The sequence below is a fragment of the Equus przewalskii genome, chromosome 7, assembly GCF_037783145.1.
Source record: "Equus przewalskii isolate Varuska chromosome 7, EquPr2, whole genome shotgun sequence".
NCBI classification, from domain to species: Eukaryota; Metazoa; Chordata; class Mammalia; order Perissodactyla; family Equidae; genus Equus; species Equus przewalskii.
In genome coordinates this window covers 39,213,974-39,232,550 of record NC_091837.1, presented here as the reverse complement: position 1 = coordinate 39,232,550, position 18,577 = coordinate 39,213,974, and the positions used below count along the sequence as shown (strand labels likewise).

Below are 18,577 nucleotides of genomic sequence, written 5' to 3'. Positions count from 1 at the left end.
CCAATTTAACATCTTTGAACTAATCTAATGACACCAGTTTTAGTAATATATTGCTAGAAAAAAGTAATCAAGTTTTATTTGAAACATTATTTATAACTTTAGTTTAAAAAATTTAAAATTCCTGGAATTAAGCTAGTACAAATCTAAAGTTGATTCTGATAAGTTAAGATCTATATGAGAAAGCCTAAAGCAACCACCAAAAGAACTCAAAAATATGGTAACAAAATCATTAAAGAAATCAAAATGCTACATTAGAAGATATTCACTTAAATGCAAAAGAAAGGAGCAAAGGAGAAACAAAGAAAGAAAAAGGCATGAAACACAAAAAAACAAAAAGTAAAATGGCAGACATAAATCCAATTATATCAATAATAACATTAAATGTGAATGGATTTAACAATCCGGTCTAAAGGCAGAGACTCAGACTGGAAAAAAAAAAGATTCAACTATATGTCATCTACAGGAGACACACTATATATTGAAAGATATAGATCAACTGAAAGTTAAAGGATGAAAGAAGATAAGCCCATAAAACTGATTTTTGACAACCAATGGGGATACAATAGTCTTTTCAACAAATGGTGCTGGGAGAACTGAATATTCAAATGCAAAACAATGAAGTTGGACCCTTACCTCATAACATATACAAAAGTCAACTGAAAAAGGATCCAAGACCTAAGTTAAGAGCTAAAACTATAAAACTCTTAGAAGAAAACATAGGGATAAATCTTCATGACCTTGGATTTAGCAATGGATTCTTAGATATGACAACGAAATCAAGAGAAACAAAAGAAAACATAGATAGATCAAACTTTATCAAAAACTTTAGTACTTCAAAGGACACAAGAAAGTGAAGATAACCCACAGAATGGAAGAAAATATTTACAAATCACATATCTGATCAGGAATTTGTATCTAAAATATGTAAAAACTCTTACAACTCAATAATAAAGAGACAACCCAATTTAAAAATGGGCAAAGGATCCAAATAGACATTTCTCCAAGGAAGATATACAAATGGCCAATAAGCACATGAAAAGCAGCTCAACATCATTAGCCATCAGAGAAAAGCAAATAAAAACCACAATAAAATACCACTTCATGCCCACTAGGGTGGCTAGAATCAAGAAGTCAGATGATAACAGGCATTGGCAAGAATGTGAAGAAATCAGAACACTTATACACTGCAGATGGGATTGAAAAATGGTGCAGCTGCTTTGAAAAACTATTTGGCAGTTCACCAAAATGTTAAACATAGGGTTATATTATGACCCAGCCATTCCTCTCCTAGGTATATACCCCAAGACAAATGAAAACATGTCCACACAAAACCTTGTATGTGAATGCTTATAGCAGCATTATTCATAATAGCCAAAGGTGGAAACAACCAAAACATCTATTGACTGACAAATGGATAAACAAATATGGTATATCTATGCAGTGGAATATCATTTGCCCATAAAAAGGAATAAAGTAATGATAAATGATATAACACAGATGAACTTTAAAAACATTATGCTAAGTGAAAGAAGTCAGTCACAGAAGACCATATGTTATATGACTCCATTCATATGACAGTCTAGAATAGGGAAATCAACATACAAGGTAGATTAGTGGTTGCTTAGGGCTGGGGTGGGGGATAGGAAATGGGAAGATAGGAGAATAAATGCCAAAAAGTACAAGGTTTCTTTTTGAGGTGACAAAATTTTCTAAAATTGACTGGTGTTGGCTGCACACATCTCTTTATATAGTACAAATCACTGAACTGTACACTTTAAATTGCTTAATTGTATGATATGCAACTTATATCTCAATAAAGCTGTTAAAAGATTAAAAATTAGGAGTGATGTCAGCATCAGGACAGAGTGAGCTCTTCCCTCAGACTCTCTCTTCTAAGATACAATGAAAAGGACACTCATAAACCAACAGAGGACATTCACACAACACAAAAGTTGTCTGAGAGACCCATGCAGCCATACGTCTGAAGGTGGAGGTGCTGGACCCCCCTGAAGTGGAAGGAAGTAAGGGGATCTCCTCTCTCTCTCTCTGGCAGCAATGAGGGCACAGGACTGTGTGCGGCTCTGAGAAAAGAGGGGGCAGGGGCAGCTCTCCATGGAAACACCTTTGTTCTCCAAGTTCCCTCACAGCCCATGGGAAAGCTCCACACAGAGGAGGCTAACCTATTGCAGGGGTGTCTTCATCAAGCCAGCACACCAGGAGGGCAGATAGTGAGGACAGAGGGAGAACAGCCCTGGAATCGTACATACAAAAGAGAGTGGCCCTCCCCTCCCCCACCTGGCACTCCAGATAGGCCAGAGTGCCTGTGCAAACCTTAGAAAAGCAGCAGTTGTGAACAGGTAATTGCAGACAAGCCCTGTCAGCATAGATTCCAAAGAACAGGCAGACACCAGGGATCGTGGCAGGCTCAGAATACACAGCTCCTGACTCCCCCCAACCACAACCACTGGCAGCAGGTGGAATCTGCAACCACATACTATCAATATGCAAAGGCACAAATCCACTCCATCAAACAGTATGAAGAAATATATTAATACTCCAGGCCAGGGGCTACCCCAGTGGCATAGTGGTTAAGTTCACATGCTCCACTTTGATGGCCTAGGGTTTGTGGGTTCAGATCCCAGGAGCAGACCTACAAACCGCTCATGAAGCCATGCTGTGGCAGCATCGCACATACAAAAAATAGAGAAAGATTGGCACAAATGTTAGCTCAGGGCCAATCTTCCTCAACAAAAAAAAAGAAAAAGAATAATATTAACACTCCAGACCAGAAGGAAAATGACAAGCACCCAGAAATCAATCCTGAAGGCACAGAAATTTATAATCTAAATGACAGAGAATTCAAAATGGCTATCATAAAAAACTCAATGAGTTACAAGAAAATTCAGATAGACTTCAATGAAGTCAGGAACAAAATTAATGAACAGGGGGAATTCTTCACAAAATAGATTGAAACTATAAAGGAAAATGAATGAGATAAAGACAAATAACAAAGCTGACATTATAGAGGATAGAATTAGCAATCTAGAAGACAGAAATATAGAAATGCTTCAGAGGAAGGAGGAGAGAGAATTAAGACTAAAAAGAAATGAAGAAATTCTCCAAGAAAAATGTGACTCAATTAGGAAATGCAACATAAAGATTAGAGGTGTTCCAGAGGGAGAAAGAAGGGAGAATGGAGCAGAAAGCTTGTTCAAAGAAATAATAGATGAGAACTTTCCAAACTTGGGTAAAGAGCTGGAAATGCAAAAGAAAGAAAGAAGCTAAAAACTCCTAATCATATCAATGTAAAAAGATCTTCTCCAAGGCACACAGTAGTAAAACTGGCAAAAGTCAATGACAAAGAAAAAATATGAAGGGCAACAAAGCAGAAGAAAATAACTTACAAAGGAACCCTTATCGGGCTTTCTGCAGATTTCTCAGCAGAAACCTTACAGCCTAGGAAAAACTGGAATAATATATTCAAAATTCTAAAAGACAAAAACTTTCAGTGAAGAATACCCTACTCAGCAAAAATATCCTTCAGATATGATGGAGAAATAAAAACTTCCCCAGACAAACAAGTGCTGAGAGAATTCATTGCCACAAGACCCTCCCTACAAGAAATGATCAAAAAGGCCCTCAAGTCTGAAAAAAAAAGAAAGGGTTTACAAAGCCTTGAGCAAGGAGATAAATACACAGACAAAATCAGAAAATTGCAGCTATCAGAACAGGTTAGCAAACAATTACAACATTAAAGATAAAGAGAAGGACAACATCAAAAATAACAATAATCTTGTCATTTTAACAACAAACTCACAACACAAGATGGAATAAGATGTGACAATAACAACTTAGAAGGGGAAGAGGACAGGGATGGAAGTGGTTTAGTCTAAGGAAATAAGAGGATATCAGAAAATGGACTATCTTAGCTATGATGTCTTTTATATAAACCTCATGGTAACCACTAAACAAATAATCAGAACAGAGACACAAATGATAAATAAATAGAAAACTGAGAAAACAATCATAGAGAACTACCAAACCAAACTGGTAGTCTGAAATACACAGAACAAGAAACGAGGGAAATGCAGAACAACCAGAAAATGAGTGATAAAATGGCAGTATTAAGCCCTTATATGTCAATAATCACTCTAAATGTAAATGGATTGAATTCTCCAATCAAAAGACACAGAGTGGAGAGATGGATTAAAGAACAAGACCAAACAATATTCTGCCTCCAGGAAACACATCTCAGCTCCAATGACAAACACAGGCTCAGAGTGAAGGGATGGAAGACAATACTCCAAGATAATGGTAGACAAAAGAAAGCAAGTATTGCCATACTTATGTCAGACAAAGTAAACCTCAAGATAAAACAGGCAATGAGAGACAAAGAGGGGCAGTATATAATGATGAAAGGGACACTTTACCAAGAAGATATAATACTTCTAATATGTACCCAGCACAGCAGCACCAACGTACATAAAGCAACTATTAATAAACCTAAAGGGAGATATTAACAATGACACAATAATCATAGGGGACCATAACACCCCACTTACCACAATGAAGAGGTCATCTAGACAGAAAGTCAACAAGGAAATAGTGGAATTAAACAAAAAACTAGACCAGATGGACTTAATAGATAGATAGATAGATAGATAGATAGATAGATAGATATAGAACATTCCATCCAAAAACAGTAGAATACGCATTCTTCTCAAGTGCACATGGAACACTCTCAAGGATAGACCATTTGTTGGTAAACAAGGTAAGCATCAATAAATTTAAGAAGATTGAAATCATATCAAGCATCTTTTCCAACTATAAAGCCATGAAACTAGAAATCAACTACAGGAGAAAAGCTGGGAAAGTGACAAATACGTGGAGAATAAACAACATGCTACTGAACCACCAATGGATCAGTGAAGAAATTAAAGGAGAAATGAAAAGGTATCTAGAGACAGATGAAAATGAAAATACACCATACCAACTCAAATGGGATGCAGCAGAAGTGGTCATAAGAGGGCAATTCATAGCAATACAGGCCCACACTAACAAACAAGAAAAATCTCAAATAAGTAGTCTTAAAGTACACCTAAGAGAATTAGACAAAGAAGAACAAAGCCTAAAGTTAGCAGGAGAGAAATAAAAATTAGAGCAGAAATAAATGAAATTGAAACAAAAAAATCAGTAGAAAAAGGATCAATGAAACCAAGAGCTGGTTCTTTGAGAAGATAAACAAAATTGACAAACCCTTAGCCAACTCACTAAGAAAAAAAGAGAACACTCAAATAAATAAAATTAGAAATGAAAGAGAAATTACAACGGATACCACACAAAGGATTATAAGATAATGCGATGAAAAACTGTATGTCAACAAATTGGACAATCTAGAAGAAATGGATAAATTCTTAGACTCATAACACCTCCCAAAACTGAATTAACAATAAATAGAGAATCTGAATAGACCAATCACAAGTAAAGAGATTAAAATAGTAATCAAAAACCTCCCAAAAAACAAAAGTCCATGACAAGATGGCTTCTCTTGAGAATTCCACCAAATATTCAAAAAAGATTTAATACTTATCCTTCTCAAACTATTCCAAATACTTGAAGAAGAAAGAACACTTCCTAACACATTTTATGAGACCAACATCACTCTGATCCTGAAGCCAGAGAAGGGCAACACAAAGAAGGAAAATTACAGGCCAACATTGCTGATGAACATAGATGCAAAAATCCTCAATAAAATATTGGCAAACGAAATACAGCAATACATTAAAATCACCATATACCATGATCAAGTAGGATTTACACCAGGGATGCTGGGATGGTTCAACATCTACAAATCAATCAATGTGATACACCACATTAACAAAATGAAGAATAAAAACCACACGATTATCTCAATAGACACAGAGAAAGCATTTGACAAGATCCAACATCCATTTATGATAAAAAAAAAAAAAAACTCTCAATAAAATGGATACGGAGGAAAGTACCTCAACATATGACAAGCCCACAGCCAACATCATACTCAATGGGGAAAAACTGAAAACCATCTCTCTGAGAACAGAAACAAGAAAAGGGTGCCCACTCTCACCACTCTTATTCAACATAGTACTGGAGGTTTGGGCCAGAGCAATTAGGCAAGAAAAAGAATAAAATGGATCCAAATAGCCAATGAAGAAGCAAAACTCTCAGTGTTTGCAGATGACTTTTTATATAAAGAAAACCCTAAAGAATCCATCAGAAAACTATTAGAAATAACCAGTAACTACAGCAAAGTTGCAGGGTACAAAAGCAACTTACAAAAATAAGTTGCATTTCTATACTCTAATAATGAACTAATAGAAAGAGAAGTCAAGAATACAATCCCATTTACAATTGCAACAAAACTAATAAAATATCTAGGAATAAACTTAACCAAGGAGGTGAAAGAGCTATACAATGAAAACTGTAAGACATTATTGAAAGAAATCGCTGATGACACAAAGAAATGGAAAGCTATTCCATGCACACAGATTGGAAGAATATATAGTTAAAATGCCATACTACCTAAAGCAATCTACAGATTCAACGCAATCCAAATCAGAATCCCAGTGACATACTTCACAGAAACAAAACAAAGAATCTTAAAATTCATATGGGGCAACAAACAACTGTGAATAGCTAAAGCAATCCTGAGAAAATGAACAAAGCTGGAGGCATCACAATCCGACTTCAAAATATACTACAAAGCTATAGTAATCAAAACAGCATGGTACTAGGACTAAAAGAGACACACAGATCAATGGAACAGAATTGAAAGCCCAGAAATAAAACCACACATCTACAGACAGCTAATCTTCGACAAACGAGCCAAGAACATACCATAGAGAAAGGAAAGTCTCTTCAATAAATGGTGCTGGAAAACTGGACAGCCACATGCAAAAGAACGAAAGTAGATCATTCATTATCTTTCGCCATACACAAAAATTAACTCAAAATGGATCAAAGACTTGAAGGTAAGACCTGAGACATAAAACGCCTACAAGAGAATACAGGCAGTACATTCTTTGACGTCAGTCTTAGAAGGATCTCTTCGAATACCATCTCTACTCGGGCAAGGGAAACAAAAGAAGAAAAAAACAAGTGGGACTTCATCATACTAAAGAGCTTCTGCAAGGCAAAGGAAAACAGGAACAAAATGAAAAGACAACCCACCAACTGGGAGAAAATATTTGCAAACCATCTATCTGTCAAGGGGTTAATCTCCAAAATATATAAATAACTCACACAACTCAGCAACAAAAAACAAACAACCTGATCAAAAAATGGGCAGAGGGGGCTGGCCCCGTGGCCGAGTGGTTGAGTTCATGTGCTCCGCTGCAGGTGGCCCAGTGTTTCATTGGTTCGAATCCTGGGCGCGGACATGGCACATTTTGCAAAAGAAAAGATTTTTTTAAAAGTTAAGTAACAACCAGCCAGTTACACCTAATTTGTAAATAAATGGATTTCACAATGAATTCTTTCAGAATACAGACTGAATATAACTAAAATATTTTCTAGATGCATATTGTATCTCAGTCGTTCACTGAATCTCTCATAAGCATCCAAAGAAACAGAATGCCACGTCTTTATATTATTGACCTTCCACACCACAAGGAGTCTCACGCAGCTCACTGCCCCTCTCAGGGCCTCAGCTTCCCTAGGCCACCTCCCTAAAATTTAATTCTGGCCTCATCTGTCAGTGACTTGAAACCCCATACTGATACTGTAAGTTTTGATAGATTATATGATGAGCACCCTCAGAGACAGATGCCTTCCATATTCCTACCTCTTGGGTCAAAGTCAGGACTTAGATGCAGAACTGATCTGCTACTAGAGAAATGTATCCTTGGACAGGGAGCTTCACTTCTCTGGATCCCAATTTCATTAATATATAAATTAAGTTGACTAGAAGACCTAAGATTCAAGTCCAAAATCCTGTAATTCCAGGCCATGAAATATTAAATCACATGTAAAAATAGCATAAATATAAAGGTGGTAAAAACTCTGGTTTTGAGCAGATGAAAAAAAAACGAGCCACCTTCAAAAATGCTGGTAAACATCTGTTTTGGAGTACAAGTCTAAATTCAGTAGAATCAGAGAAACAAATCTTTTATTTCATAGAAATATATGTGAACTAACTACCAGCTAATAATCTCCTCTCCTTTCTTCCTAATATCCATGACTACATTGACACTAGTGTCAAGTAGTTAATTCACAAACCAAATAAAAGTGACATGTAATTACAATGACTATGCCAACCATATCTCAGAAGAAAACATTTAACATTTAATACTCACATTTAAATACATTAATGATTATAACTGAAGTCGTGCTTTAAATGCAGAATATGCTATAAACAAGGCGTTAAGGTTCTTCAATATTGGATGGCATCTAGTTTATGTGTTTGGCTATTTTGTTTTCAAGATTTTATATAGGCTTTAGCTAATCTCAAATTATTTCTCAACTACCAATAACTGGAAAGCAATACTACTTTCATTGGTATAAAAGTGAAGTGCATGTTAAAAGCAGATTATCTAATTCCTATACTTATCTACCTAAAAAGAAAGTACAGGGGCCGGCCCCATGGCCGAATGGTTAAGTTCGCACACTCTGCTTCGGTGGCCCAGGGTTTTGCCACTTTGGATCCTGGGTACAGACATGGCACCACTCATCAAGCCATGCTGAGGCGGCGTCCCACATGCCACAACTAGAAGGACCCACAACTAAAAATACACAACTATGTACCAGGGGGCTTTGGGAGAAAAAGGAAAAATAAAATCTTTAAAAAAAAAAAAAAGTACAAAATTGTTATCTAAGAGTCAAAGAAAAAAATGATGAAATTGCAAACTGTAGTCCAACCCATTTTCTTGGTTAGTAGAGCATGAAATCAGAAGTGTGAATGAGTTAGTTAAAGCAATCGATGGCTCAGAAGTAACACCTTCTGAGGGTCAGATATCCGCCAATACTACTTTATGAGCAATACTTGTTTCAAACATAAAAGCCTGTACTTCATTTGGCACAAACCTTATCTTTGTTTAGAAGTAGAAAAATGGGTTTCAAATCTGTGTACTTTCCAGAATTGCCAAGTTATAAATATGTTTTTGCAGATGCTATCAATACTACAAAAAATTTTAAAGGAACTTAGAGTGTTTAGTTAGTTGGAACTGAATTTAGTAAGTTTTATTCAACAGGTTCATGCTTGAGTAACTAAGTTTCTAGGTGTCTGATATTCTTCTACTAAATAAACCCACATATATGTAAAGAGGACTATGTTAGTGCAGATTGTCAAAAAGAACACTTTAGAGACATTATATTAATTTTATGTTTTTAATAGAAAAACAACTTTTATGACAGAGCTAAATATACAAGGTAAGTTTAATTTTTAAAAAGAAAACTTATTGGTAAGAGTAGCAGAATTCTAGTGATAAATGCACTAATCTTGAAATAAATCATCTTTAGAGAAAAATATTAATTCATGCCAGACTCTATTAAAGTGCATAAAGAGGAAATTTATTTTAGAATTCATACCAAAGGCCCATTATAAATACATGTGTTACTCTGGTACAGTAAGGCAGGAAGCCCAGCCTCAATGGTAACACAGCCTTGATCTTAATATAGTCTGCCTCTTAGTATGTGCCTCATAAATAGTCTGTTCCAAAAGCTGAAAATTACAAGCAATTTTCTTGTTGATAACTTTATGAGTAATTTTGGCAACAGAGTAAAAACGTCTTAATTCTTATTTTGCTAATTCTCTAGTCATGTCAGTCTCACAAGAAACATCTGATTATCATTTTCAATGAAAACTGAAAGAAGAGGGATATTTTCAGACTTTTTAAACAAATTAAACCATAAATATTTTTCATACGTAAAAAAAATAAATAAATTTTAGGATAGCTTTAGATTTTAATTTTCAAGAAACATCAAGTCATTTTATTTGCAATGGTAAATTAAAGTAATGAAAGGAATAACTTGCACAGCCAACTGGTATACAGTTACTTTCTTAAGACCAGTTTCATAAGAAGCAACTGAATTAAGCACTGTGCACAGAGATGCTGAATGGATGCTCAAACTTATCACTTACATCATGCAGCTTCTTACAAAAAGTCAAACTGCTATAGTCTTTTTAATGCTCACTGCTGCTCACTTTTAAAACTAACTTTTAAAACCCTGCTCAATTTTAAAACAAACATCAGCACGGAGTCACTCACATATGCTTACTTTTCAGTGGTCTCACATGATGATTCTCTGATTTAGATTAGTTACATATACACTGATGTTTTTATCACAATGAAAAGAGGAAAGAAAAAAATGTGGATTCAGAATATGGAATCCATGAAGAGGCTAAAAATGAATCCTTTGGCCACAGAAAATCAGCAACAGACTGGCAATATTAATTATAGAAAACAATTTATCAGTATAAAAACAAAAGGGTATCATCTTTTTTTTCTAAAAGACCCAATTTATTTTTATAATGAATCAAAATAACATATTTGTGTACCTTCATGTGAGGTTTTTTTTCTTATCAATATTTATGCTTTTCTGGTACTAGTTTTTTTCATACCCTTACATCAAAGTCTTCCCATAAATCTATGAAGTCACGAATATCCTTATCCATGGGTAAACGACGAAAGCGATAATTCATCAAAATATATTTTCGCCTATTTAACAAATAAATCTGTTGTGAGGTTAATTCCTTCTAATTCATATAAAATAATCCCATTAATCTATGAAAAACAATGATCATATTGATTTTACTATACCTCAAACCCTTAGACAAATATATTTCTGATTACCTGTTAATGTAAGGAAAACTGAGTAAATTTAATATTCATACTTAAACTACTGAATACCTATAAACAAAGCAGTATTTATTAAAATAGAATATACACAATTTACACTAAATTCCATTCAGATTTATACAAGTTTTTCATGCTTAATTTTTAAATACACACATCATGATTTCTTTCAAACATTATGAGTCAGGTATATACAAAAGTGAAATATGACATCTAAGCCAGATTGCGATTTTTAAAATAATGAACCTCTAAACAGCTAGTGATGTACAATGCGTAAAATTCCAATTAAACAGGTATATTCTTATAGAAATGTTAGTCCTATAATACTGAGCGATATTTACAAGCAAACATGATCCAAACAGCACATGCAGATTCAGGGTAAGTAAATACTCGGACACGAACTGCCAGTCGCACCTGGTCTCCGCGGCAACAGATTATTTCTTCACAAAAAGGAGACCTACCGAAGAAAGAAACTTTTTCAATTAAGAAGTGAACATAGGCTTTACTTTCTTATTTTGAAGTCAGTCAGTATTTACAATAATTTTTTTAAATCCTCTCTCTGCTACCAATAGCTTTGTAATTTTGGTTGAGCTATTCAAATTATAGACTATTTTCTCATAGTCTATAAATTTAAAAAAATTATACTAGACAAGATCGACTGAGGTTGCACCAAAATCACTGGGAAAATTATCCCAAACTATCTAGAGCTACATTTCAGACCAAATGAATCACAATCTGTGCAAAGAGGTTAAGTCATTATAAAAGCTCCCTGTGTGATGCTGAAGTCATTCCTAAATAACTACCAGACTAACTGATGGTTAAGATTCCTAAGCCAAAAACATTCATGAATTCCTAAATCCCACCTTACCGAAGACAGGTAGCAAATGCACGCCTTGCATTTCTATACACAAAATGTATTGGGAACCCTTTAAACGTGTGACCATCAGGTACAGCTCTCCTTATGGCATCTTGAAATTCTTCATTGCCTGCAGATATACTTGTCGTACGTTCAAATTCATAAGAAGCCAAAGCTGGTGATAAGAGATAGGAAAGCTGGTCTTCCCAAACAGTAGTGAGGCCAAGATCCTACAGCAATCAAAAGAGAAAAAGTAAAAGTGAAACATGTTAATATTTTAAAAACCAATTATAATTAAAATGTTGATTATTTTAATATAAGCCAAGAAAAGATTTTTAAAACCTGTCATAATTGTTTAAACTTATCATTGATTAATATAAGAATAGATAGAAATAAAAATAAAAGGAACTACAGGTATCAGGTTTTACTTCTTAGAGAAATAACCAAAAGCCATTCAATACAATGATGTTAGTGAAGGTTCCAAATCTTATACTTCCTTAATATCCACTAGAAAAGACCACATGGGATAGTCCTACTATGGAAGACACAGTGTCACTGAATTTTGAGGTCACGTTTTATTTAACTTTAAAGAATTAAGTAGGATTGAATTTGCTTAACTGACTGCTCCTACCATAAATTCAAACACAGTAGGAGAGAAAAGTCAACAAACAAACTGCATATACAATTAAACAAATATTTACTGAGCGTTTACTCTGAAAGGTGATGACTTTTATACTGTAAGAAATAAAAAGGTGAAGAAGACATGCTAAAGGCCTTCAGGGAGCTTAAAACATGTTTCTATGGAATGCTGAAGGCCATTTGATTTCATTTATAACATCAAATGAACTATTCATGTCTAGATGTCATATTTTAAAAATTTTTTTACCAACATAAAAAACTTCTCGAAATTATAAATACTTTGATTATCATAACAGATCTTTAGCATTTCTTGATTTCACATTCAAGGTTTTAACTGGTTCCAAGTGATCCCTAAAGTCCATGATCATCTACACTTTTCCAGCAAAAAGCAAAAAGGGACTCTCACTCGCAGGTTTACAAGCACCATTAACTTAGCTAGTAAGCAACACTGGCAGCTAAGATCAATCTTGTTTTCTTTTCCTATACAAAGTATTCTTATAATGCAATAAAACATTAGTTTTATTTGTAAACAGGACCTAAGAAACGAAAACTAAAAGGCAATACAAGTGATGGAGAGAAAGGGACGGTAATGAGGGGATTTCATTTCCAGTAGTGTAATGAACTAAGTCCCTGACCACCCTATTGCTGAAAACATACTACAAATGCCAGATTAAATATTTTCCAAAACATACTTTTAAATACTCTGATGAGTTGGCAAATGAGTAAGGGAGATTTTAGAGGCCAAAGCTGAGAGTCACTGGGAGCCCTGAGAACATATGGGATAAATCAATTTACCTTTGATGGCCTCAAGGGACATGGAAAACAGGGCTCACCCAAGGTGGGGAGTCTATTAGGGAATCCCAAAAGGTGAATTAGAAACAAATCTCTTGTAGGAATTTTGGGTTCTCTGTAGGTTATATGTGTTGCAAATAACTTTTCCCACTCCAACGCTGCTCTTTTCACTCTCTTAATGGTTTCTTTTGATGAACGTAAGTTCTTAAAACATACTAATCTTTTCCTTTATGGTTAATGCTTTTCATGTCTTCTTCAAGGTACTTTACAAAAGACATCTAAATGGCTAATAAAGAAGAGGTTTGACCTCATTAGTAATCAGGGAAATGGAAATTAAAGCCAGAATGAGGATATCATTTTACACCCACCTAATTTAGTCTAATAGGAAAGCAAAACAAAACCAACCTGGGAAAAAAAAAACAAAACGAATATGAAAAAAATATAACTCACTATTTTTAATTGGAAATGATGTAAATATTTGGAAATCTAAATAGCGGTATTCAGCAAAAGTCTGAACAAGTTCACCATTCATTTCCAGAAGGTTCTAAGAAGTATTGGTTGAATCTGGAAATTTTTGAGTCTTAGAACTTAACTCCTATGACTTTCAAACTACAAATTCATAAAGGCAGGGAGCATATTTGCTTTGTTCCGAGCTAGAATAGTGACTGGCACTATCATACATGCCAAAAAAACTGAAATATGTCAACAAATTAAAAAAATGTATGAAACTACAAATTCCAGTGTTAATTACCTTCCTGTGTTCTGACACTAGTAGCCTTAGCTGCATTTCTATTTCATTACTTGTTACTGAAGCATCAATCGTGGATGCACATAGAGGTGGAAAGGGAGGAAGGGATGTTGTTGCTCCTGGAGCACATACAGATTTAATCGCTTCTTCACTCATGGGTTTCCATTTGGACTCATCATTCAAATCAAATACACAGACTTCTACTGAGTCAGAGGGCTGACAATTTCCCAGGAACATCTGATGATTGAAAACACAACCAACTGTTCGATATGGGTACAATGGTTTGGGTTGTTCGGCAACTGGAGGTTCATCAGGATTGGTAGATTTGTGGATGTACCTAAAAAAAGTAAATTATAATTTTATATAATAAAAACTTAAAATATAAGAAGGCAGCTTTTATCGAGGAAAAAAATTATTCTAACACTTAAGGCTTAACGATTTCCCAGGATGAGAGTTTAATACTTGTTTTTCCTTATATTTCCACAATTTGATTATTCTGTATTAATTGTACGACACATCTTATGATATAGAAACCAACTTTATTCCTTTAACAAAAGAATATATTCTATGTATATAGTTAAGATCAAAAATGTTTCTCTCATACAACACAATTAAAATAATTTAGTAATACATTATTAGGCAAAACTAAGCAAAATGTCTATCAAACAGGGAAAAAGAGAACCTAAGAAAATGAGACGAGGGCCCAGGGTTGCGCCTTTAGAACCCTAACATTTAAAGACAAGATGAAGGAAAACTGAGAATAGCCAGAGAGGAATAATGAAAACTGAAAGACAGTGCTATGACAGAAGCTAAGGAAAAAGAATGTTCCAGGAAGGAGGGAGCATTTAACTCTTTCAAAATCTGATGACAAGCAAAACAACTGAAAAAAACATACAGTGGATTTACTATCATGAAGTTAGCGTCCACATCAAATTTTCAAAAGAAATCATGATTTGCAACTTGAATTTATTTTCAGGCATATCACCAGAAAAAGCATATGCCAATTATACAAAATTAAAAGTAAATATAGTTTATTTTTACCAATATCATGTTGGTAAAGAATATTTAAGGTGTACACATTTTTTTTTTTTTAAAGATTTTATTTTTCCTTTTTCTCCCCAAAGTAGCCCTGGTACACAGTTGTATATTTTTAGTTGTGGGCCCTTCTAGTTGTGGCATGTGGGACGCCACCTCAGCACGGCTTGATGAGTGGTGCCATGTCCACACCCAGGATCTGAACTGGCAAAACCTTGGGCCACCAAAGTGGAGCACGTGAACTTTAACCACTCGGCCACAGGGCCAGCCCCTACAAATTTTCTTAGAGTGTATTTAACAGCTATCTTAACTGAAGTAATTTTTTACATGGTCATCAAAAAGGCTCTAATAACTAAAATTATCAGTATATGCCTTTGAGTACTGTCAATATAAACAAAAAACCTGCAATTCAAAACATTTACATCTTCATTTTAATATCCTTGTAAATTTAGTTGACTAACCTGTGTCCTGTTAAACTCTCCCAAAAAGTGATGGTTCCATCAGTTCCACAAGTCATAACCCATGCATGAGGTACTCCTTTTGCCTTAGTCCCAACACAGACAAAGGCTTCTAATCCATATCCAAGAAGGAGGCTGCACAGAAGGTTAGCATGATCTTCACAGTCACCCTAGGAAATGACACGAATTAAAATTAAGTACTGATTCCTTCATACTGTTTCCTTGTTAAATACTTAAATATATAATTACAATTCAAAATATTATTAAATCTTTTACTTTTAATCATTAGTCTAGTGTTAAGCTGAAACAACGAGGGGAAAAGAGAATATACTAATTTTAGAAGAACCTAAATTATTTTACAAAGTCAGTGCTCATCAATCTCATAGTCATAACACATACACTTTAAGAGGGGGCATTCAGATTCAAAAGTTTATAAAGAACTCATAAAACACAGAAAAAAGCAGTAAGATGTTAAAGATGGATAGCTAAAGGACATGAATAGATAAGCTGACAAATCATACAGCAGGAAATGTAAATAAATGGGAAAAAACTTAAAACAATCAGCTATAGTAGCTATACATCATCAGTTTAAGGAAATATATAGAAAAAAAGATTGGATCAAAGAACAAAAAATGAAACAATGGCTATAATTAGGGTAGGTGATATATAATTGTCCCTTCTACTTTCTAAATTCTCTTTGATAATGTTCTATTACCTTCAATTTAAAAGAATTATGAAAACTACAAAAATAGAAAATATCTGATAATATGTTCCATGAAGAAAACATTAAAACATTAAACACTAAGGCTAAAATTACGTGAAGATATGTATTTAAGTGTAGGACTATGGGTAATATGCAAAAACAAAGATAACTACTGAATTCAGTGTTAGAATGAGGGATGATTTCTTTCCCAAAAACTTTTGCATTAGTGGCTCTACACTGTTGTTTTTTAATTAACAGTAATAAAACAAATAGCATTTTATAATCATCAAACTGACTTTTGAAAAATACAATATCCAATCTTTTAGACCGAATAATTTCTGTACTGAGATTTTATACTAAAAAAATTTCAAAGGAAAAATAACAATACAATCAAACATATTCAATGCAAAAATTCATTTGCAGTGATACCAAAAAATTGGAAGTAAGCCTTAGTCAAAAGAAACAGTTTCTACAATGACGAAAGAGTTAAGTAGATTTTATATAAACTCAAGAAAACTTTATACAGCCATTAAAAGACAGAGATCATAAAGATCATAGCAACACATGGGGAAATGTTCATGGCATAAGGCTAAAAGTATGACACAAAACTTTATTATCTTAATTATAATTACGTCAAAAATGATACACAAGAGAAAAACAAAAATATAAAAAAAGATGAAAAATTGGTAATAGAATTATGAATGTAATTTCACCTTTACTTTACAACAGTTGTAATGCTGCTGTTTATGCAAGAACAATTTTTTAACTAATTTGCAAGCTTTTAAGATGTGCTTTCTTGGGCCAGCCCCATGGCCGAGCAGTTAAGTCTGTGCACTCCACTTCAGCGGCCCAGGGTTCAGATCCTCGGTGCAGACATGGCATCACTCATTAGGCCATGTTGAGTGGTGTCCCACATGCCACAACCAGAAGGACCCACAACTAAAATATACAACTACGTACTGGGGGGATTTGGGGAGAAAAAAGCAGGGGGCAAAAAAAAGAAGATTGGCAACAGTTGTTAGCTCAGGTGCCAATCTTTAAAAAAAAAAAAAAGATGTGCTTTCTCTTTAAACAAACTTAGGTAAATAAAAACAGTGAATCAAAGGGGTGAATATTTGCTTTACAAAAGAATTATTTACACAATAATTTTAAATATGTTTCACACCTACTATACTTGAAATAAAAATTTAAATTCATACACACAACTTTTGGGAACTACAGCTTGGGAATAAATCACAATAATTTTTTTGGAGCCAGCCCTGATGGCCTAGCGGTTAATGTTCAGCGTGCTCTGCTCTGGCAGTCCAGGTTTCGTTCCTGGACATGGAAGCACAGCACACATGTGTCAGTAGCCATGCTATGCTGGTGGCTCACAGAAGAACTAGAAGGACTTACAACTTGAATATGTAACTACATACTGGGCTTTGGGGAGGGGAAAAAAAAGAGAGGAAGATTGGCAACAGATGTCAGCTGAGTGAATCTTTAAAAACTAACAATTCTTTTGATAAGCAATGCTTAACTGTTTTCAATTGTCTTTAAGACAAAATATTTCTAATTGACAAATCAATCTCTAATCTAAATAGTTTCTTCCACTGTACAGCTTTGCCTTGTGAATACCCATACTAGTCACACAAGCTCAGACTAAACAAAATTATTTCAAAACAATAATAAAGAAATTTTTTTCTGTTCTTTCAACAGAATTGGAATGCTAAAGACAGTCTCACTTGTTTTTATAATATCATCAACATTTTTGGGACACATAAGATTAGGAAATATCCCATTATCTATAAACTTAGTTTATTGAAATAAATTTCATTTAGCATCAACAAATGTACACAAATTCTTAAATATATAATTAAATTTGAAACTAAACAAAATATCATGTAATCCAAGATCTTTTTCTATATTCATTTTGACTGCCAATTCCTCTTTCAAAAAAAATGTATCATCTAAGCAAATTGTAACACATGAATACTCCTAGAAGACCATGGTTCTGGTCCTGGCAGTGTTTCTAATTCACTAATTTACCTCTATATCTTGGATCCTGACACTATAGTACTCGTAGGTCCCTATCTCACAAAAATCATATTATGTTAAATAAGAAACTACATGAAAAAATAAAGATGCTAAGTTGTTTCTTTATGTATTGACATTTAAATGTTAGGGAAAATGGTGAAGAGATTCTGATTTGTTCAAGTTGACAATATGTATATTTTTTCTAAGTTAATTCTTTTACAAATGCACCATAAACTCACAATAACTATAATGTACTGCTTTTTAATTCTATTGAGCGTAGGATACCTTGTTTCTACAGAGAAAGGCCAGGAGTGTGCACCACTGTTCCTGTTTACCTCCTCCTCCAATAACAGGGGCTCTTTCATAACCAAGGACATTAACAAATCTTGCAGCTTGCCTTGGAGTATCCAGAAGCCTCCCAGCTCGAAGTGGTTTAACATAGGAGCAGACTGGTCTATTTATCCCATTTTCATCCTGGAAGAGAAAGGGAAAAACATC

General features: G+C 34.3%; 1 protein-coding gene across 19 annotated transcripts in view; it reads right to left on the bottom strand.

The window, feature by feature from the left end:
- CEP76 (centrosomal protein 76) overlaps positions 1 to 18,577 on the bottom strand; it is a 35,819-nt gene that overhangs the window by 3,500 nt on the left and 13,742 nt on the right. For 4 of the 19 annotated variants that reach the window (XM_070629585.1, XM_070629586.1, XM_070629581.1 and 1 more), the window contains exons 8-12: positions 18,365 to 18,553; positions 15,364 to 15,530; positions 13,871 to 14,204; positions 11,701 to 11,918; positions 11,174 to 11,289 (exon numbers count right to left, since the gene is read on the bottom strand). In XM_070629585.1, coding sequence (XP_070485686.1) covers positions 11,174 to 11,289; positions 11,701 to 11,918; positions 13,871 to 14,204; positions 15,364 to 15,530; positions 18,365 to 18,553 — 1,024 coding nt within the window. Of the gene's footprint in view, positions 1 to 9,349; positions 11,290 to 11,700; positions 11,919 to 13,870; positions 14,205 to 15,363; positions 15,531 to 18,364; positions 18,554 to 18,577 lie in introns of those variants that run through there. The other 15 variants (XM_070629584.1, XM_070629597.1, XM_008529568.2 and 12 more) reach the window with 8 other exon arrangements.